At 37.6% G+C, this 23,312-nt stretch overlaps 1 protein-coding gene and 1 long non-coding RNA gene across 6 annotated transcripts in view; one reads left to right on the top strand and one right to left on the bottom strand.

The window, feature by feature from the left end:
- Positions 1-23,312, top strand: part of ZNF608 (zinc finger protein 608) — an 88,024-nt gene that overhangs the window by 53,601 nt on the left and 11,111 nt on the right. For all 5 annotated transcript variants that reach the window (XM_032676160.1, XM_032676159.1, XM_032676161.1 and 2 more), the window contains exon 4: positions 23,079-23,166. In XM_032676160.1, coding sequence (XP_032532051.1) covers positions 23,079-23,166 — 88 coding nt within the window. The remainder of the gene's footprint in view (positions 1-23,078; positions 23,167-23,312) is intronic.
- LOC116780817 lies at positions 6,697-23,144 on the bottom strand. The gene is made up of 3 exons (XR_004354640.1): positions 23,028-23,144; positions 22,800-22,865; positions 6,697-6,804 (listed from the first exon to the last, which is right to left on the bottom strand). It is a non-coding gene; the product is annotated as an uncharacterized LOC116780817 (long non-coding RNA).

Here is a 23,312-nt window from a genome sequence, read left to right as displayed (position 1 = left end):
CAACATGTGTTCCAGAATGAATGATTTTGCTGCTGTAATAATCTGTCACCTTTTTACTGGTGACTTTTGCATCTAGAGTAGTTCCTTACTGACAGGTGAATGTTTCTGTATGGTGTGAATTGTGAAGTAGACATAAATTATGGGGTTTGTTGAACTATTTGCCTGCAAAATTCTGATTTAATATGGCACTCTCCGGAGAGAAGGTCATGGCCACGAAACTGATCTCCAGGGAGGTAGTGCTTAAAGACAAGTAATCTTTGGTGTACACTTTCTGCTGTAATCTTCAGTACTTTCTGGTGTAGACAAAGTAATGGTCTCGTTATGTGTTTGGGAGACAGAACCAACATTTTGCTTTACTTCATACTCGCTCTTTACTGAATTGGACTTCAGTTCCTCTGTTGTTCAGTCTATTCCTTCAGCTGTCTGTGTGATGAAGAAACATGAAAATTGCTATCCTTGTTATCCAGGAAAGACTAAAATAGTTTCCCCGACAAATGTATTGCTATCTGATATCACTGTTGTCGGCGTATGAAGAACTGCTACTGAAGAGCATGATGAGACATAACTGTATTTTCTGTACTTGATGACTTGGTTTATATTTTACTTGAGGGTGACCTCAAAACACCCTCAGGTATAATTACTGCTTAAGTGGCTAAACTGTATTCAGGATTAAAATGTCTTTGTGCTAAACATTTAACAAGAACCTGCAGACCTGCTTCAGAGAAACAAATAGTTGAATGTGACAGTTTTCAAAATGCAACAATACAATTTATATATGTAAAGGAAAGAGGCATCTGTGGAGCCTACAGAGAGGTCTTTGTGTTGGTGGTATAGCAGTAAGGGCTGCATTAAGAACCTCTGGTGTTTTCTAATAATGTTAGATGTATCTTCCTATTGACAAGTTCATTTTCTATCGGCTTTAGACCACCCAGCATCACATCTAACCTGCAGCCGGTTTTCCCCTGCAGTCTCTTTCCTACCCTCCCCCAAATGTATGGTGCATGTGTATTCATGGTTTTGCTTTCTATTCACGAAGGTATCCAGCTGGGAAAATATAGTGTGTACAATACTTTCTGCCTTCAACTGACGTTTCTCATAAATTGCAACAGAAACACTGCTATCAGCAGCTAAATAGCAGGTAGAATACAGCTCTACATAGCAAGTCTCAGCAGGACACAGAAACTATGGTTACCAAATTTCCAAAGAGAAAAGGTGGTGAGGGAGAGTTTCTATATAAGAATAAAATAACTGGGGAAGGGGGATGAGAAATATTTAAATTGGCTTCATTGAAAGCTGCCTTTTTAAAAAAAAAAGGGCTTATAGGGACTGACTCAGTGGCTTCAGCGTTCGCTTTTTTCTGAATTGTTGTTTTAGAAGACCTCACAAGAGGTTTCTATTATAAGCAGTGCAAAACAGTCTTTCCTGGTTGGTCCTTAAAAAAACCCCTACCCTCCACACCTATTCCTTGAAGTACTTTTTGGAAAATACATCATACTTAACTGCTGCTGTAGTATAAGGTGTTTATGATAGAAAGGCTGGGTCAGCCACAATGCATTTATGCAGGAAATACAACTTTGGTGGAAATAGGCTAGTAAATAGCATTATGTTCCTAATCACAGGATTTAATAAGTTTCCATTTTGCCCTCAACTCTATTTAAACCCAAATCTTGACTGCAGAAGGTTAAAAAACAACCTCACAGCATAGCTTAGAAAATATATCACAGTACTGATTTAGGTTTTTTAGGTCTTTTTCATGTCTGGGTTTTAATTGTTGTTTAGTTGGTTTTGTTGTTGTTCTGTTTTTTTTTTTTTTTTTAGTTGACTGGGGAGGATATTAAGTCAGCTGAGATCTTGTTTATCATAGATAGGTCTGTTCTTTGTGACCATGGCAGAAAGGACAGGAAATAATGATCTTAAATTGTGGCAAGAGAGATTAAAGTGAGACATTAGAAAAGCATGTCTAACAGCAAGGATAATGAGGCTGTGGAGTAGATTGTCTAGCAGCTTGTGCAGTCTTCCATTAGTAGAAAACTTATATGAACATTTTTTCGGATAAATAGTGATACTGCTTCAGAAGTGGGAGTGGTAGACTGATCCTCTTAGCTAAGTCCTCTTAGCTCTGTAGTCCAATTCTGAGATCAGGATAGTTCATAATTGATTCTGGGTTTGGTTTCATTTTTGTTTGGTTGGTTGGTTTTTGTTTGGTTTTTGGGGTTTTTTGTTTGTTTGGGGTTTTTTGTTTGTTTGTTTTTTGTTTGTTTTTTGTTTGGTTGTTTTTTTTGTTTGTGGGTTTTGTTTGTTTGTTTGTTTTTGTTTGGTTTTTTTTTTACTTCTCACATGGGAATTTCCTAAGCAATTAGGACATGGTGTGTCACTTTCTTTTTTTTTTTTTTAGATTTAAAATTAGTTGAAGAGAATTAGTGAAATATTTTAAAATGACCACAAAAAGGAAATTCTGCTGCTTAAACCAGGGCTATATATAAATTATAGCAGACAGCTATTAATCAAGGGCTCCTGGGAAGCAAATATGGAACAGAGAACAACTCTCTTATAGACAACCTAGTAATGAAGAGACCAACTGTTGAATCAATATAGCTGAAGGAAGAAGAAGGAGAGAGTGCAGGTACACTTTGCTGGCCTGTTACCCCTATGCTTGGCTTAAGCTTTAATTTTTCATAGCGATACCTAGCTCGTAAATATCTCATTATAATTTTGAAGGATGCTTCTCCAGTAACCTTTGCTTTTCTGTAACATAATCTTTTAAAGCTGTCTTATGAGCAATGAGGGAAGACAGTGTTACAAAGATAGCACAGCACATTGAGATCCAAGAATACTATTGAGTCTGAGTGAGGCACATAAATAACACTAATCTTCCTTCTGAGAGGACAGCCATTTGGTTTCTGTTTGGAGAGTAACAAGGATGTATGACTCTTCTCCTTCAGTTTATCAAACTATTTTCAATGACATATTTTTCCAGCAGTAAATATTTATTAGCATTTTTGTTTGTTTATTTCTTTGAGGGGTATTGGTTGTATGCTGAGTTTTGCTTGGAGAGAAGAAAAAAGACAACTCTTTGAGGTCTCAGAGATATGGTCAGGTGTATTTTATTTATGCAATCTCTAAGACAGTTGGCAGACAGCCCTAAAGAGGCGAAATCTCACCCTTAGTCTTTCCACTTTGCTCATTCTTTCCTATCATCTACTGGTAATAGTATTTAAGGTTTTTCTAGTTCTATGTTGTTTTCCCTATAGCTGACTTCCCTGTGGCAGAGAAAGAGTAATAGTGAGCTTTACCAATAATGTCCTCTTTGATTCATCATTCGTTTGGGTTCTTTCTGCAGTTTTCCCATGCACTCCTGAAGTTTTATGAAGTCTAAATATCTCATATGAATTTCTCAGTTGGTCTGCTATATACTTTTGTCAAAGAGCAGTTGTTATCCATTTGGTTATCTAACTGTGAATCTTCTTGACAGTGAGCAACTGGCTTAGAAATACATTACATTTCTCTCTGTCTACAGTCTTGAAGAAAAAGCAGATATTTTCTCATGGACAACAAGAGAAAAGCCCATGCTTTTCTGATAGTATTGAAGATAGATAGTTTACTAGTTTCCCATTGAGAAGACCTTGAAGAAAAGAGATCTTTAACCAAGAACACACAACTTTTGATTGTGCCTGCTACATTCTCTAGGCAGGACACATGAGGTGTAGAATCAGAAAAGTAAGTTTAAAGCAGTTTTATCTAAACACAGTTTCATCCTTTGTGTCTGCAGTGGCTATCATTGAGAATATCTGAAATCCAGATAAATTTAGATGGTTCTTTTTACAATGTCTTTGCTTTTAAAAACAGAGACCAAAATTGGCTTAGATCTTTTTGGAAGCATTATCCTTGAGTGTCATGGGACTGATAAATATGTAGGAGGGAAATCCTTTGGAGAGAATAAATTATCTTTCAACTCTCTGAATATTTCTAATAGTCTTCTGCAGAGTCTCCTACAGTCTGCTATCTGTGGATGCGTGTGGCCTCATTTTCAGCAATTCTCAAATATACTAGAAGTGGATATACTTAACCCATGATTACAGACATAACAGAGACAAAACTACGTTTTAATTTATCTAAAACCCTGGCAGTTGATTTGGGAAATTTAAAAGTACTTGAAATAAACTTAGTGGTAATTATGCATGGAATTATTTCTGAGCTACCTTAAAGTCTAGCTACTGAAAAAATCATGTGCATTTACTTGGCTTAAGGATATTTTACTTCCACTTGCCAGTTTTTCAAGTTTACCAGATTTACCTTTTGACATTTTTCATCTGATATACTGAGTCAAGTCTTTGCACTAGTCCTTAGATGATTAAAGATAATTTAAAAAAAAAAAAATCAGGAAAAAACCCATGAAACTTTTTGAAAGGAATGGTTGTTAAATTCATGTTTAGAAAATACAAATTATTTCATGAGAGTGCTTATACCTTCAGTATCCTATCAGTGTAAACAAAATATTAACAGTCTTTATGATCTCTTTGGTCAAGTTTGCGTTTCTGATCAACCAAATGCAGATTTTGATGTTCTCAGTAATAGTTCTTATTCATGAAACAGTTTCATCAAGAAAAGGAAAAAAGGGCCTTTTCAGAGGACAGAAGCTAAAAGTAGTGTAAACTTGCAAAATTTAAGGAAAGTTAGAATGCATCTGTTGGGCAACAAGGAATTTTCGCCATAGAATCCTACTATTTTTAAAACCTTCAAATGAAGGGTAAAGGTAGCAGCTTTCTAACAGCCTACCAATACCGACAGGTAGAAAGAGATCACAAAAACCTGATGTGGGTTTCTTTAGGTGTAGCTCTTCTGTATCCTCCAGCCTTCTTCCTTGGCTTCTGACTCAATTCATCAGGCAACCTTTTTATCTGTCTATCCCAAAAGGTTTCCTCCTAAAAAAAGGATGTTTCTGATTGTGCATTGTGCATGGGTCTGTGCAAAGAAAAATAAGACTTCTTGTAAGTAATGCTGACTGGATCTGGTATCTGTAGTATAGTGAAGGGAAAAATACATAGCCTTTACAAATGTTTTCCATGGACAATGATGAAAAACCTAGTATACTTTTCTTTCTTATTCTTTTTTTTTTTTTTTTTTGAGTAGTCTGGTAGCTATTTTGGATGGTTTCAGATCTTTGTTAAGAATATATCAGTTCCTGTTATTAAATCTGTAGTCCTCAAATCTCCACTGATGTTCCTCGTTTCAAAGACAAGTCTCTTCCTTCTATGGTCTTTTCATAGATAATTTTCTTTCTCAAAATTACATTTGCAGAAGGTCTTCAACCAGAACAGTAAAGGTCTTCTAGGATAAAACATCCCCTTACCAATGGACACCAGTCCTACTTTTGCTCAGTTCCCAAGAGGAAGAAAGATCCTATGTTCTTGTGTCACTTAGTAGTTAAAACAAATGTATGTTCTTACCTTGATCTCTAGTGCTCTTTTCTTTTTCTGTTACAGAGGGAGGGTCCATGAGAAAGAAACCCCGCCTTTGTAATCTAGGTAACTAAAATACTCAAAGATCATTGGCATAACCTCTGAACATAGCAAAACTGTGAGGAAAAGGTACCACAGCCTTGGCTGCCTTCTGGGTGAGGAGAGAGGTTTCTGCCAAAGATTTGAGATAGGCAGCCAACTGTCATTCCTTTCACACCTTCCCAAAGTGTTACAAACTTCTTGTCGTGGCATCTGTTGTTACTGCATTTGGTTGTCTACTGCTCAGAGATGCGATCCATCAACAGGAACCCATGGGTGGAGACATATGGAAGTCTGACCTTTTTCCCGCTGCCAAACTTTCTCTCTCAGTGCTGCCTTCTTTTCTTGATGAAATGTCCTGAATCTGAGAGATTCTACTCCATCCTTCCCTCTAAGTGGCCTTAATCTGCTCATGAATATTGCAGAAAAAGTACAAGGGAGCAAAACCAGTACTGATTAATTTTGTGGTTTCAGATGGTCGTATAATCATAGAGTACACCGAGTTGGAAAGGACCCATGAGGATCATCAAATTCCAACTCTTGGCCCTGCACAGGACTCCCCAAGAATTACACCATGTGCCTGAGATCATTGTCCAAATGCTTCTTGAGCTTAAGCTTGATGCTGTGACCAGTTCCCTGAGGAGTCTGTTCCAGTGCTCAACCACCCTCTGGATGAAAAACCTTTTCCTGATACCCAACCTAAGCCTCCTCTGACTCAGCTTCATGCCATTTCCTGAAGTCCTGTTGCTGGTCACGAGAGTGAAGAGATCAGTACCTGTCCCTCCGCTTTTCCTCCTGAGGAAGCTGTAGACTGCAATGAGGTTTCCCCTCAGCCTCCTCTTCTCCAGGCTGAACAGACCAAGTGACCTCAGTCGCTCCTTGTATGGCTTTCCCTCCAGACCCTTCACCATCCTTGTAGCCTTCCCTTGGAAACTTTCTAATAGCTTAATGTCTTTTTTTATACTGTGATGCCCAAAACTGCACACAGGACTCGGGATGAGGCTGCCGCACTGCAGAGCAGAGCGAGACAATCCCTTCCCTCAACCAGCTGGTGATGCTTTTCCACATGCCCCGCAGGACACAGTTGGCCCTCCTGGCTGCCCGGGCACTGCTGACTCATATTCAACTTGCCATTACCCATGACCCCCAGGTCCCTTTCCTCAGTTCTGCTCTCCAGCCTGTCATTCCTCAGTCTGTACCCACAACCAGGGCTTCCCTGTCCCAAGTGCAGAATCTGACACTTCCCTTGTTAAGCTTCATACAGTTGGTGATTGCCCATCTCTTCATCTTCAGATGAACTTGTGTCCTGAAACACAAAGACTCTATAAGACAGATAGGTGAGTTAAAAGATCCTAACAACTATACAAATAGTGTGGAGAGCAAGGAAGCAGTCTGTCCATGCAGTTGTGTCCCAGCCTAGAGAAGGGTGTATATCCACCTCAGTGAACCCCCACAGTCTCCAGGGATATAAGGAAAAATACATTAGCTAAATGTATTTTTGAAACCACATTCACAGATTAGGACTGAGGTAGCTGGATTTTATAAGGGTTAGATACATCATACTGACATTTCATGAAAGGGGAGGTCTATTTAAGGTATGCAGATTATTCCATTTAGTAAATGATGGCATCATTTCCCTTGCTTCCATCCTGACAGAAGCCATTAGCTGTAGTGGATTAGCTACTGTCTGAGTGGAAGTTGTTCTGACAAAGATGATCATGTAAGGAGTGAGCTGTAGTTTTATATTAGGAGAGAGATCAGAAAATTAATGCATTAGAGGATTTGAAGAAAAAGAACAAAACACTCCCAGAAGCCTTGCTTTTGCGGCCTGTCAGAAGCATCTTTCTTTGTATGGTCAGAGAGAACATAAATGACAATAAAACATGCAGTGAAGAATTGTATTTAATCTGACTAAATACTATGCATAAAGTCTTCATCAGTCTTCTCTGCTCCTGCTGTTACAGGTATATATTTTTGGACATCCAGTTCACTTTCCCCTCTCTCCCTCTTATTTCTAGTCAAGAGTTGCAAAAATTCAAATTTGTTGACATTTTCATTATCATAAATAGAGGATGAAGGTTAATACTAGTATGATCTGGTGAGTTAACCTGGTTCAGATGTGACATTCCTTTCCTTTTGCCCCGCCAAAAATTACACCGTGTTACTAAGCACAATTCACAGTGTAGTGGTGATCTGAGTTCACAAGCACTGTCATCATAAAGATGGGAAATTAAAATATTCCTTGCCAAACTTTATACAGAAGTAGTGGGTGAGGAGTGGAAATCAGAATTAGGCTCTCGGGGCTTTTGGTCAGTGTACAGTGCTCTCCCCAGCACCAATCTGCATAACAGAATGAAGGGAAGAATTTTCCTCATTAATTCATGTGACAAGGAAGTGAAACAAACCATGCAGCTTGTACTACAAAGTTTTTATTGCTTCATAAATTTTATTGATATAGAAATTAACCAGTTTCCTCTGTGTTTTAAACGGAGTCAGTTTGTGTTTATTGACACAGGGGAGGTTCATCTGTGTTCAAGAGCAGATCTGTTTTCTGTTAGAAAAGGCTGCACTTCAGAGATATTTTCAATACTATAGTGTAGTAACTTGATGCACCATGCTTAAGAATCTATGGTTTGGGATTTTTAATGTAACAACAACAGTTTTTCTATCTGATTGGTTTTATGATAAGCAGTGAAGTATCATGAAAGAGGTATCAAATTATAAGAAACCCACTGTGAGCTGCAATGGATGTGCCAAAGTCAAGAAATATTTATATGTGTTTCCAAAATCTTTTCAGCACAGCATCCACATAAGGTCTACTGCCATGTTTACTGAAGCATTTAAACAATATGTTCCTGCTCATTTAGGGAGGAATGTATAAGCATGGGCATCTTACATTGTGGCAAACATATTCAGGAATGTCTTTCATTTAAGCTATATTATTCATTAAGAGTTTTAAGCTGCCCTAATACATAAGGAACTTATACAGCTTCATTTGGGTGCTTCAATACAGACATGTCCCTATTTGAAATGGAAGCTTAATGATCTGTGACTATCTGAAAAATGAAAACTTATAGGCAGAGCCATCGAAACATCACTGATTTTTTTTTTCTCTATTTATACAATAATGATTGTACAAGATGGGATTTGTATCTCTGAGCAATGAGTTAAATACTTCCAAATTTCCTTAAAATCAGTCTTGTGTGTTCATGCATGCAGATTGAAAACCATGACTTTGAGACTTACGTTCTGTGAATAAAATTTACGTTCCCTGGAAAGCAAAGAAGGCTGTCATTTCATGCTTCCTAACCTTCATTGTCTATTTTGCTTCAGCACACAGAAGCCCAGCGCGCCTGCGCATAGTCTAGAGGAACAGATTTCTACTCTGTCAATTTTTGTTTTATAAAAACCATGTTTTCTTTATTACCTTTATCTATTACATCTGTAAAATTTATTTAAGCAGTGACAGATTTGTCTTTTGGGCCTGGAGTCCAAAGGAATAAGTACCATCAAGCTATTGGTAAAAGATTTGTTGGATATGACTGTTCATTAAATTGCAAGGAGCTGTGGGTAAGGCTAGCTGTCTAAAGCTGCTGAGAGTAGATGGGTTATGGGCTGTACTTAGTGAATATACATCATCAGAGAGATAAATGTGCTTCTGCAGCCTTTTGTTTTGTTCAGCTAAAATGGGTGTTGATTTTGGAAAGCTCAGCAAAATCACTGTCATTTTTCTAAATTAGATATCATTCATCCTACAGAGCATCCATGAAAAACATCATTTAGGTTAAATATAGCAGCATTACTTTTCAGTTTTATAAGTTGACAAAAATAGCATTACATTTATTTGCCTCAAAAAAATGCTAAAGCTGAATGCAGTGCCTGTGAGTGAGAGCTAACTGACAGCACTGTAAACAGGAATCCTTGCGCACTACAAGTCATGGGTGTACAGTCATGGGTGCTGCAGTGCTTACCTTTTCATACTACTTATCCAGTTTTTCTCAGCCATGTCCCTGTAGGGACAAGAACTTTAACATTGGTACTGTTTTAAAGAAAGGGAATAAGAGAATATCCATAAGAATGAAAACTTAAAATTACTAATACAGTGACTGTTTGATCCACAGCAACTACATAAATAAATTGAAAGGGTTGCTGTATTTTTAATTTTTATTATGCTATTCCAGCACCACCAGTGCTTACTGCTCTGTTTGTTCGGGTGTCCACCAAAATAAATGAAACTTTGTCTTCAGCACAATCTGGAAACAAGCTAGTTGACGGACTATGAATTATGGGTTCTTCTCATTCTTCTGGGCATAAATATGCTTTCAGCTGAAAGCCTGGGAGGGAAGGGAATCCTTCATTTGAAACAAGTTTTAGTCTGCACTTGATCTCCTCTGGTTTTGTATGAAAAGCCAGTTTGGACTGAATGACAGCTGAAAAGGCAAGCTGCTGTGTCAGAGGATTTAGCAGAAGGAAACGGCTGTTCTTTCAGCCAGCACCTTCCCAGAAAGCTCTCTGAATCTTATACCACTGGTTTCAGTGCCCTTATGAAGTCGGAGCACCAAAAATATGTGGATAAAACAGTTTAATTGAAAATATCTCTCACTGTCTTAGTACTGATACGCGGGTTTAAGAAAGTAAATAAATCTTCACTTATGTCTGTCAATTTCTTCTCTGTAATTTAAAATACGATTATCCTTTCCTAAAAGCTCAGTTAATTAAAAGAAAAACAAACAAACAAACAAAACCCACAAAAATCAAACCCACTCTCTTCCTTCTCTCTCTTCAATATCAAGGAGAACTAATCTCTTGTTACTGCAGTTGTTTTCTGCTGTTTGGTTAAAAGTTCCATTCCTATCAAAACAAGTCCATAAAAAGCAGCCTTTATTTTATTTTGTTTCAGTTTTAACTTTGATAAATAGGGAAAAAAGGCAAGGAAGACTTGCCAACTGTAAAATCTAGTCATGTTACACAGTATTGAAATTCTTACACAAAAATGGTTTTCTGTGTATGTGGTGACAGCACCTGTTGATGTTAGTAAGATTTATGCATGCAACTGAAATGATACACAGTTGCTTAAACATAATAGTAGTAATGAAAGGTGAATGTTTTTAAAGACAAGTCAATATTCTTCCATGTCAGACATGCAGGAGTCCCACTTAAATGATCTTCAGACTGCAGAAGAACACTAGGAAAAAATAATGACGTCATGATTAGTTCTTAAAATGTTTTTCCGTTTTAAGCACGATGTGATATTGATTTTGAAATAATATAGAGTGACTAAAGAAGAACATATCCATTTGCTCACAGCATAGCACGATTCCACGAGGGATATTTTTAATCAAATCTGTTATGGTCACTGATTTTCTAATGCACAAGCCATGTTACGGTACATGACAACATTTATACGACAGTTCTGTTTGACTGAAAGGTTATCCTTTTTGTTGTGCATAAAATTATCTTTGGAAATCTTTCTTAGTATGTAAGAATGATCAGTCTAGCTGTTTCAGTGATATACCTTTTTTCACACACGTCTGAGTTTTAAGGACTGATCTTTGTTACTGATGATTATTAGCAATTAGGAATGTGTTACTTTCAGGAAAAAGGCTTTGGGGCCATTGTTGTAAGGCTCAGAGTCAATAAACTCCTAGCTGCTCATAATAGCCTTTCTTTTTCATTGAAGCCTTGGACTTGCTCTAACTTCATCAGGGCACAGGAAAAAAAGAATAATGTGAACAATAGGAGCCATGGAGTTTGATTTAGGCTTAATGTGAGGAGGCTGTAAAAGCTGTCAGGGAGCTTGATTGATTGGCTCTTGGGTTGCAGTCCTCAGTGCAAAGCAATAATGTTCCTGCCTCTTGTGAGAGGGCTGGATGTGTCACCTGGGGTCAGAGCTTATCAGCCTCCGAGGCCAACATTTCAGATGAGGCCAAAGTGCAGTCAATAATTTATACAGAAATTTGTGTGTAGATTCTGGAGTAAAACAAGCTTTATTTTGAAACTGTTTGTCTGACCAAGGAAATAATTAAGTCATGTCTGAAAGTCGTGTCTTATTTTTTTTTCGTTTTAGTGGCATGGGAAAATAGTCTCCCAGTGTTGAAATATTGTTTTCTGTCATCATGTTGGTTCTAGTTTTGATGAGGGTGGGCATGCCTATGGTAATCCTTTGAGGGATGTTACATTGCCAAAACAAATGTAGAGATTTTTAACTGATTCCTAGAATCCTAGTTTTTGCTTACATTTTATGCAACACTGGGCTGTGTTCAGTGTCTAAACAGTTTTGTTTCCAAACTTATGAGAGTCAAAGGTTGACCAGCTCTAGTACATGAAAAAGCCAAGAGAAGCTGTAGTAGAGTCATAGATCACAGCAATTCTGGGTAAACTAGCCAGGCTGTTATTAATAAGTGGAGAAAATGGGACAGCATGCACAAGGGACACTTAACAGGAAAATTGTTCAACCAGTTGCTGGTGAGAAAGGGAAGCCTCAGAGAAACTGTACTGGTCACTAGTGGGAAATTGTTTTTCTGGGAGCTTGCCTTTGCATTGCATCAGTATAGATGAACAGCTGGAATAAGCCCACTGGTTAACTAGATGTTTTACTAGTTTATCTGCTTGGGAGGTAATTTAAAACACAGGAGGAAAATCATGGTGAACTTTTCTGCAGAACTTTAACACCTATGGAAGTAGGTTAGTTGATAAGTAGCTCACTTTTGTTCTGTCCCGGCAGAATGACTATTTTGCTTCAGTAGATGCTAACAAAAGCCCTTTTACCTTTCTTTTGCTCAGGGAGAACACTGTTAGTCACAGTTCATTAGGCTTATTTACAAAACTGAACTGGTATCTTAAATGTGTAACTGAAATACTCATAACTGCTTGGGGCATCTTTTCCGCCATGAAAATACAGGAGTTTTATAACAGAAGAGATAGCACTGCCTATTATTTTTCAAACTGAAATAACCAGTTTGTAGGACAAGAGCTGTAAAAATTATGTAGCATTTAGCTTTGGCAATGTATAATATTTGTTTTGTGGTTTTCAAATTTAGGAGGTGGAGTTTCAAGCATAATTTTGTTTTTAATCTGTTAATTATAACAACAAAAGATCCTAAAATGAGATTACACCAAATCCTAAACTGAAGCAATTGTGTAGGAAGGAGAGTCTCAGATGTGTAAGGTTCTTGATCTGCTTTTCCTAGACAGAGGAAAAAGTAGAATGCTGGGCCTTACCATGCTAAATTGATTCCTGTTCGATGCATGGGTGGGAAAGAGGTAGAAGAAGCAGAATTCCTCATTTACGGTTGCAGTTTTCATAGAACTCTTATATACACCCAGTTCTTGACTATACACCACTTTTATCTTTATGTATTTTGCTGTGAAGTTTCATGGTGGCGTATTATTGTATTAAGATTTTAATAAAGCTTATATCTACAAACATAAAGGATGTGTCACTGCAAGTCCCACAAACTGAAAAAAAGAAGAAATACTTGTCTCCTGTTAGCCATAATAAGAAAATCCTAGGGAGTTCTACAAAAGAAATCCCAAATGTTTTTATTTCCCTCCCCTTTGTTTTGGTTGTTTACCTATCCTTTTCCACGGCTGAAGACAGCTAAGTTTTCATGAAATAAGTGAAGCTTAATGCAGAGAGAGAGAGATGTAAAATGCGGTTCAGTAAATTTCAATGTTTTCAACCACTGCTTTAAATTGCTATTTTAAATTACAGTGAGTGGAATAATAGAGAAGTTATCATGTCTAGTAACTGCAGTTACCCTTTGTGAAGAATGGCTTGTTAGGAGGCTTTATGATTTACTGAGGCCACAGCTGGCTGCCAGCAGAGCTACAGGAGTGTGTTCTCTCTTGGGCCTGGTAGCTAGAGATGAAAAGGATCCAAAGCTGGCACGAAAGCAAATAAATGCTTTGACTTTAAATAAAGCATCATAATTTATAAGGGGCTCTGTGTCTCAATCCCAATGAGGTACATGGATCAGCAGCAGCTCTTTGAGGTCGAGCGGAATTGTCTGCCTGACTCAATTGTAATTCTGGTATCTGCAGTCTACAGATTTGGAAGCATTTTCATAGTTTGGGATGGGAATTGTGTCTTTATTCACGCTGTTTCTTTTCCACAAATTTTCTCTCTTCTGACTTTCATTCCTTTATGTTTCATTAGCTACTTTACTGTTTGTACCAGTCTTTGCACCTGGCAGCTCTTTATCATGATGTAGAGCACTGAGAAACTAATCACCAAAGACATCTGAAGGTTTATAGATGCATTTAGTCATCTGTTATTTACTTGGGTTTTACTCATCAAGTAAATTGTTCCTAGAGTAGCAGAGTTCAGAGGGGGGACACAAACTTCTGTTGAGAAGTCCTAATACTTACGTTAGGAATAAAAACAAAAATGTATGGGCTCCTTAAGAGGTTTTTGGGGTTTGGTTTGCCTTTTTTTTTAATGTATAGATACACACACAAACACACACATAAATTTATACCAGCTTCCCTATTTCTGCAGCTGTTTCTCAACAGTCTGCTGATGAAAACAGTATTTCTGTGGTCTGGTGTCTGAGGTGAAGAATAGAAATGAGGCAGATAATTCTTAAAAGGAACTCATGAATGCTTGTCGGGGTGAGAAAAAATTGTTTTGGTTTTCCCTTTTTTTGGTCTTACTTCTCATATTAAAATAATAGAGCTTTTTTCCCACAATCCAGGCTTGTTTTGCTTTGTTATTTACTTTCTTTTAAAGGAGAAAAAGTTTGGGAGAGAAGTAAGAAGCTGAAGAGATCCTGTAATTAATATAAAGTGCAGGAAGCAAGTGTGACAGATTAGCTGAAAAGCCCTATGTTCTATTGCTTATCTCAAGTGACATATGGTCCTAAATTAAAAGAAAAGGCAGTGGATTGTGAGGCTTCTTTTTCTTTTGCTGTACAAGAGGTCGGAAGAGTGTCCATGTGTTCAACAGGCCAGCAATGTAGGAGCTGAAATAACACTCCTTGAGAAGCGAGTGGAAAATTCAGTGGACTACAGAACAGCATTTCCTTTTTCTAAGTTTGAGACTATGTGACACTTTTCAGTGACAGGCAATGTGAATCACAGTTACGATTACTGAACTAAAGGAGAAAAAAATCTGCTAGAAACAAAATACTTTATTTCTGAAGCAGATTTGGTTTTCTTCAGAACACACAGATGTTAAATGGTTTTCAACTTGCATTTTTAGTATCAGCTGAAATAAAGTAAGACAGCAGTTTCATTCTCAAGTTGCAGTAAAACAGAAAAGTGGTTCAGTTACTCTGGCCAAAGAAAAGGTATGGTTTGCCCAAAAATAAAATCTTTAGTTGTACTCCCGATGTCAGAAACCTATGGTTAGTTAATGATAATAATAATTGCACATTTTCCTGTAAACACTGCAAACATGGTCTGTCATTCAAGAGGTGTAACAGCCATTTATCCAAAAGTTTTCCTAGTTCTGCCAAAATCTGATCAGTTTGATATAAATCTGGCAGGGTCGCTGTATGGGTTGCTGTGGCTTTTCGAAATCACCACTCTAAGTAGCTCATATTTTAGTAGAGCTATTTAGTTGTGGATTAATCAACAAGCCATTTGGGAACCAAACTGATGTACTTTCTGGGGTATTACTCTGTTTTCATTGAGTCTTTTATTGGTCTTTTAATGAGTGTGAAATTTAGTCTTTTATTTGATTAGGACTATTAATATTTCTTTCAGCTCTCCATTTGCATTTAGATCTTGGGCATTGGTTATTTGTTAAGCAGACTGTCTTTAGGAGAAATGTACACTGAAAAAAAATTATAGTGTCGTTGTTATTGTAACTAGTAAGGGACATGAGCTCTTTGATTAGATGCTATCTTGTTTTCCAGAGCCAACCTTTTCCCAGCATTTCAGTCCTAGCTTAGTTCCAGAGTAACTACCATTTCAGCTTACCCTCAGCAGTATGTCTTTCTAACATGGTGGGGGTTTTTTATACTAAAGCTGGAAAAGGGTAATGTTGCTAGGAAGGCAAGAAAAAGAAATGAAACCAGAGCTTCTTTTAGCTGACCATTCAACTGAATATTGACCAGCTGTCTTCATGAGAAAGAAATAGATGGTGGTGAATAAGCTAGAGTCTAGTTTTCCAAGAAGTTCAATGATTTTCCCAAATCAATACAGCCCATCAGGCTTCAGAACAAAGGCTGCAGGAGACATGACAGTGATAAAAGTGGCTTGTGTTCTTTTGTGTTTTAAGCACATGGGCTCACAGGGAAACCGTATTTCTTCAGTTATTTCAGTGTTTATTCTTCTATCTGCATTGGGGTAAATTTCTAGATTAAGAAAATCTGTTACAGTTATTATTAGGTGGAATGAAAAAGTTGTTGACTCCTTGATGGTCCAACTCCATGGTTTCAAGAGGAAACTGTATAATTCCTGCTGCTTTTTTAAATGTTAATGGGAGTATGTAATGCAAGTGCAGGGAACATATGCTGTGTTTGTATATTAGTAAAGATATAACAGCTTACTTTCAAACTAGGACAGTGGCTGCTACTTTCAATATATTTTACCAATGACTTCATAATGATGGAGAAAAGAAAGTGTATCCATGAAATTTAGGTTATTGTTACTCAGAACTTAACTAGAAATCATACAAATATGAACCTACTTTGTTATGCTGTTGCAGAAACTGCTGTAGTTTAAAGCCCACCTTTAACCACCAGGGCAACAATGTTAGCAGGGCAAGGTTAACTAAAATAGCAGGTTTTAGCCTCTCAGCCCAGTAACCTTTAAGCTTGCTGTGCTTTCATAAAATACAAAATTAACACCACAGCTAAGCGCCTCAAAGGTTTATGACTGTACCAGCAGTATTTGATTATGCCTCTTTTCCTTAATGCTATCCAGTCTTCTCATCTTCATTGCTGTACAGTATTTATTCAGATAAAGTCCAGTGCTCAGGATGACTAATTGCAGATCTGTGCTCCAGATGGTTTGATTACAGGATGTGGTTAGAGTGACTTTTCAAACATTCACCACAGCAGTAGGGCTCTTAAAAAAAAAAAAAAAAAAAAAAAAAAGGCCCCGTAAACCACATAAACAAACCAAACAAAAAACCCCCCACTAGTCTTGCATTTCCAGGCCACCTGACAATCATTACATTCTCAGGCTTGCTGATGTTGATGCCTGTTACACATGCACCTGCTGTAGCTGTAGTTAAGTTCTTGTGCCATGCTAGACCGAGAGTGTGATTAAAGTAGTAAATAAATTGTATGTCTACCAGATCAGCGTTCAGTGTAGAAGACTTGGTTTGATACTTAGAATGCTTACTATTATTCTTAGAGTTCTTTCTTGATGGAAGTAATCAGTGAGAAGTAAGCCATTTTCACCGCAAATCTAATATAAACATTGTTCTGTGTTTTTTATGCCTGGATGAATTGCAGGTGTATGTGAGGATCTGGGATTGATGATGATGTGATGGATATGATGGTTGTGAGGTAAATGAGTTATTATGCCCTTACTAAACCAATGGCAACAAAAAAGCTTGAGATAATCCTAAGATTGTAGATTTTCATCTTGCAGCTTTTTGCACTTCATATACTTTAGTTATTGCTAGAAAGTGATGTCAAATATAGGACTAAGAAAATTGAAGTGCCAGATGTAGAATAAAACATGTTTAATCCATGGTGGTGGTGTACTCACTGATGACAGGTACGGCATGGTTTGGCTATCCCAGGCATGTCTGTATTATTTGTGCTTGGCAAAATTGGGACAAAAGGTAAATGGACTTTAACTTGCAAACAAATTTGTGGATTCACTAATCACAAAGATGCAAGGAGTTGATTTTGCTGTAATCATCAAGTGGTGTAATCGTCTCAATACTGAGAATTGCATCTCAATCTTAAAGAACTATTATGCCACAGAGATTTTTACTACAAGAATGTATCATATTAACTTTTAAAGAAGTAATCTTACAAAGAAATACTGCAAAACATAGTATACTTTGGAGATCTTCTCTGGCATGAGCAAAAGTTGTCTTAAAATGATACTCAGAGTAGTAAAGACAGTATGCAGAATGGTTAATTTTGGAATTCTGAGCACATAGGACTCCACTTATATTTAAACGTAAGTGACTTATGTGGCTTTTTAAATATACATGACTTTTTAAACATACATGACTTTTGATGCCTGAAAAGCAGACAAATGATTTCTAGTTTTGAAAGATAGTTTAAATATTCTTCAACAAATCAGTTACAGAAGTATTCAGAAAGATTTTGTGCAGATCTGCTTTTTCCAGAATTTTGCAGACACTTTTAGCCAGATTCTCTGCTAAGAGCAGAGGGAACACCTTCTTTTACAAAATTGAAAGCGTACCCATTCACCCATGCAGATAACTGGTCTTCTGAGTTCTCTGGGAAAACAATCAACTTGAACTAAAATAGGATTTTGTAGCTTTTGCTTTGATCTGAAAAAAATCCCAAAAACCAAAAAAGCAACCTATGCTGTGAACATTGTCAGGCTTTCCAGTCAGATTAATTAATATCTATTTATATCGGAATTTGAACAAGTTTCTTTTCTAAAGCCAGGATTTTCAAAAACTGAGGCCTGCATTTAAGATAGGAATGTGATAATTTAATTCCTGACCACCTGATCTCATTTTCAAAGTCTTGAATACAAAGCCTAAAAATTAGTGGCTTATGTTCATTGCAGAAAACAGAATCAAGAATGCAAAGAGATTAAAATCTGTTTTAGACTAGATACTTCAGTCTTTTTTGTTCTTTAGATGATGGAACACCTGCAAGAGTAGATCTGTACAGGCCTAAGGTGGCTGCTAGAAGTGCAATGCCAAAGTAGTCAACATGAATGGTACCCTTGCTTGGGTACTGAAGATGCTTTGAGATTGTGATGTCTTTATGTCAAAATAGCACATATGCATTTGTTAGCAAAAGGCTTAGGTAGTTCATTTCCAATTTGTGATGACATATTTCATTCTATGAATACAGTTAATATTAAATAGCAAATTTTAGGTCTGATCTGTGTTATGCAGTTGCTGAGAAGGAGGAAGAGCAAACAGGAAGGAGAACAGGTACATCACATCCACAGAACTCATAAAAAGTACTTCCTTCTGTGGGTTTCTGAAATTATTTTATTACAGATCGCTTTTATGACATGTAACCTTTCATACCATAATAAAATCCATACACATCGTCACAGTTGTTTTATACATTTTATCTATCAGAATTGCTTATGTAAAATGGTTTTGTGCTCCTCTAGGCATGTGTTGGTTTTTTCCTGTCTGGGAAATTTTTTGCCATAAACATTGTGATTATGAATATGATGAGTTAAGAAAAATAGCTTATAATAGTACATGCACTGTGAAGGAAAACAGCAAAATACAGAATCTTTTCTTGCTCCTCGTAGGCTAATGAGATTACCTCTGAGGGGCTTCTATTGACAGTGGTGGGCACCAGGTAACATACCGTGTGTGCCATTGTCGTACATTAATGCTCTTGGGTATGATCCTGCCTTGGCTAAAAATGGATTTTGGCAGAAAAGGTGCAGTAGGTGAACATGACACCATTTTCTTGTCTTACCCCACATATAAAACATTCACTGCTTACTGTGTCTACTCCTTAAGGGTAAAAAGTAGCATGGGTAGTAACTTTAGAACTTTTAATTTTCTTACTCTTGATTGCTTTAATTCAGGACATATGATAATAAATACTGTAGAAGATATTGCTAATTTCAGATATACTGTAACTGTGAATAGATACATACTTTGCAAATGAAATGATAAACCAAATTAACCAAGAAGTTTACACCCTCATTTGGGGAGATAAGTTTATTACATCTGACTCTTGTGAACTGTCCTGTGGTAATTGGCCAAACTCTTTGAGTTGACACCCTTACTTGGTCAAAGAAGCATTTGCATGTAGTCTAAATATATTCACTGTTGTTTCATCCAACTTCACAAGAACAGGATTAGATATTTATCTAGGTTTCCTCCTGAACCGGAATCTTAAAGTGTACCCTCAGGTACACTACATTAGAAGCATCTGATTTTTTTTTTCCCCATCCTTCAGTAATAGGTATTTTAAAAAGTTTAGCCTTTGGGGTTTTTTTAAGGGGAAAATACATATCTGTATTCAGACAATATGAAACTTCTGGGTTCCTCAGACTCTTTGAATTTTCTCTCTTATTCAGGCAATGCTAAATATATTATTGTTACATGATGTGTAGTCTAATGTATAGTGTAATATAAGAGGAAGTCTCATTACAGGGCCTTATGACTTGACACAGCCCCAGTGAGGTTTGATCCTGTGTGTGATATGTTACTTCACAAGATGGAGGAGATGTGTGGGCAGCTATGCCCTAGGACACACATGCACAAAGAGAGAAGCTCTAAGTAACAACTTAGAGAAGGGTTAGTGCATCTGTGACTGCGTGTGCAGTGTACTCAGAGACAGTACTTGGAGGTGAGGTGAAGACTGCTCTAGTACTATTCTTGTACTGTCTCTGAGACAGAGCAGTCTCAGCAGAGGTTCTTGTTTGGAGCTTGAACTCTGTGCCAGGACAAATAGTATACCCTGACTTGGTGCAGCAAGAATAATCCTTTCTCTTCAGGACTACATTATCGCCTCAGTTATCATTTTCCAGTACTTTGATCCAATAAACCTCCACCAGTTGCATGTTTTGTTAGATCAGTCTTACCTCCCATGTTACTTATATTCTCTTAACCCATTTCTGTGATAATCTTAGAAAGGTAAATGAGCTACCTTCACTGCCACTTCTGTGGAACCTTACTTATGGCTGAGCAATGTGCTGTCCAATAGGGAAAGGAAATTTATTACTTGCCACTGTAACACAGCATAGACATTAACATTCTCTCCGATTTACATGGGACCTTTTCTAAGACTAACAAACTTAATGAGATGCTAAATGTAACTAACTTTAAACAAGGAACTTGAGTTTGCTTTTGAAATACTGACTTTCTTACACTGGAAGGTCATTTGAATGTCTGCTAAGAATTACTGAAATATGTATTGATTTCAGAGGCTTTTATTATTATCCCTGTTCTATGCCTTCTACTTTGTCCTCTTTTCTATCAATAGGTAAATAACTATCCCGAGATCTGGTATATAAAGTAATAAATGAATAAAGTGCACAGAGATCAACAAGACTACAAATATCAGGGAAGATAGATGCTGCAGTCAAAATAAACCTTTATTAAAAAAAAAAAAACACACCCAAAAAATCCCCAAACTCAACCCCTCCCCAAAAGTAACAAAAGGATGAAGGTGAACTATCTGGGGAAAAATAAATGGCACAGATAATTCTCCAGTGATACGCTGTGGGATGTCAGAAAGCCCTCCTTGCTTTGTCCATTTAGGAGACTGGACAAACACTGGTACGTGGGCAGGAGAGAGCAACGGTGCTGCTGCAGGGAGACGGGCTGCATGACATAATAGAATTTAACAGTGAAAAATATCTGTGATTTTCTCTTGGAGCCTTATGGAGTCACAGATGACAAGTTGTCACAGTGGAAGGAGGTCATCGAGGTTACTAGAGAAACACCTTTTTAATCTCCCCTCTCTAGTGTGTGAGTGGCAGGTGGGAACATAGCTTGGAGCTGCTCGTTGAATGAAACGCCATTTCCACCAACAGGTATTTCCTCTGTGGATGTACTGGGGTGTTCTCCTTCTCCTCCTCCCAACCCCCCAGCACCCCAGGCTACCTCCACACCTATGGAGGGGGTGAGGCTAAAGCACCCTGGGAGTCTCTGCAGGCCGCCTAGTTGGCATGGGTTGTAAAAATACAGCATGATGTTTAAACCCTGATAACAGAATCACAGGATCAGTTCGGTTGGGAAAGACCTCTGAGATCATCGAGTCCAGCCTAGGACCAAACACCACCATAACCAAACACCACCACGCCAACTAGATCAGGGTACTAAGTGCCATGTCCAGTCTTTTCTTAAACACCTCCAGGGATGGTGACTCCACCATGATCCTTCTTTGAGCCAGGTATTCAAGTTCTGGCTCTGACCCTGGCTGGAAGCGCTCTTTATCTTTCTTGCTTCAGACCAGGTTGCCCCAGCAGAGAAAAGTGCAGTCATGTAATCTTAAATCGCAACGAAAAACCGTATGGGGGATAAATTTCAAATCTGTTACAGAGACTTTTCAAGGAAATCCCTTCTTCCCTGGTACCTCTGCTAACAACACTTAAAATTACTTCCCTGCTGCTAAAAGACCCCCAAGGAAATAAGTGGCTGGTTGTGTGTTAGCTTCACCTCGGTGCAGCAGAGAGGGATGGTTTTAGTGCAAAATTAGAAATTGTGCTGGTAAGACAAAGTAAAAAGACAGGCTGGAAACATTCTGGCACAATGCCATCATCATATCTCTTACAGAAACACTGCAGATAGAATAAGGGAAGTGTAGAGGAAAAACAAGTCACAAGGCTGGCAGCTGCGAGCTGGTGTCTTCATACCTCTCATAAATTGGGAGCATTTTGTATTGTGCCTTTCTTTGTTAGGTAAAATATATTTTTTATTTCAGTGTGCGTTCTAATGAGAAGAGATGTCTGGTTCAATAATATTATCTTGTATTTATCTGTGGCAGTTAATGAATTAAAGGGGTCATTGTGCTGGCTAGTCCATAAACATGATGATAAATTATGTGAAGAAGTGTTTGAGGACAATCTGAAAACATTTGAATGACATCACCCCGCATTTATTTTCTTGTTACTTATGATATCCTTACCGTTCACACATTTTATAGGGATAATACAAATAAACCAAAATTAGAATTCTGCTTTAGATGAGCAAACAAATTTGCATTTAATGAGCATCAAAACTGGAAAAGCAATTAAATTACAGTATGTTTTTAAAGGATCCCTCTTCCTATGTATATATATTGCAATTACTCTTAGCTGTACTATGTTTGAAGTTTCATGTCTAGTCCTTTGTTTTCCACAGAAGAAAAAGCAAGGCAAATAATACATGTTTTCAACTGTATCTGCTGAACAAAACATGCGGTGCATATGTGTGTGTGTGTTTGTGTGTTTGGATATGTGCAATTTCAAATAAATAGAAGCATCATTATCATATTGTTCAAAGCAAAGCAGATTCTTCTCAGTCACCTACTGATTTAAACACTGTAACTGGTGCTTAGTTTATGCTGGCAGGCTGCCAAGTGAAAGCAATTTTGTGCAATAATAGCAAAATTAAGAGGTGAGTGTTGCTGTTTTACAGCAGGACATGGCAAAACCCATTTCCTTCTGTCAGCTCTATCTTGATTACACACACAGTCACACAGGCACGCTCTCTTACACACTTACATGTGTGTGCACATGCTCTTGTTCTTTTTGTTTGCTGTTTTTCCTGTCGGTTTTAACTTGAGGTCACTGAAACCAGAAAAGAGGAAGAGTATATACCACAGTGTTTGAAAGCAAATGAGAGTAAAGGTCTCACTTTGTGAGGAAGGAGAACCAAACAAAAAAACCCCAAACAAACAAACAAAAAAACCCACCAAAAAACCACCAAAAAAAGCAAAACAAAAAACCTACCCCGACTATTGTTCTAACTGTGATAATACTTTCTTTTACTCCCACTGGCAGGTGTCCTAGTGGTAAATGTTACATGGAGGAACAAGACTTACGTGGGAACACTGCTGGACTGCACAAAGCATGACTGGGCCCCTCCTAGGTAGGCAAACACTGTGATTCTGTTTTTTCTCATTGTATTTTAACCCCCAATCTCGGCCAAGAGACTGTACAGAGATTAATAAAACACAACTGGTTATAATTGAAAACATGCACCAGTGAAAAGAGCAGTTCCGGATTAAAATGTGG

Source organism: Chiroxiphia lanceolata, chromosome Z (genome assembly GCF_009829145.1).
Source record: "Chiroxiphia lanceolata isolate bChiLan1 chromosome Z, bChiLan1.pri, whole genome shotgun sequence".
Lineage (NCBI taxonomy): Eukaryota > Metazoa > Chordata > Aves > Passeriformes > Pipridae > Chiroxiphia > Chiroxiphia lanceolata.
Note: the sequence above shows the minus strand (reverse complement) of the source record. Positions and strands in the feature narration are given on the sequence as shown.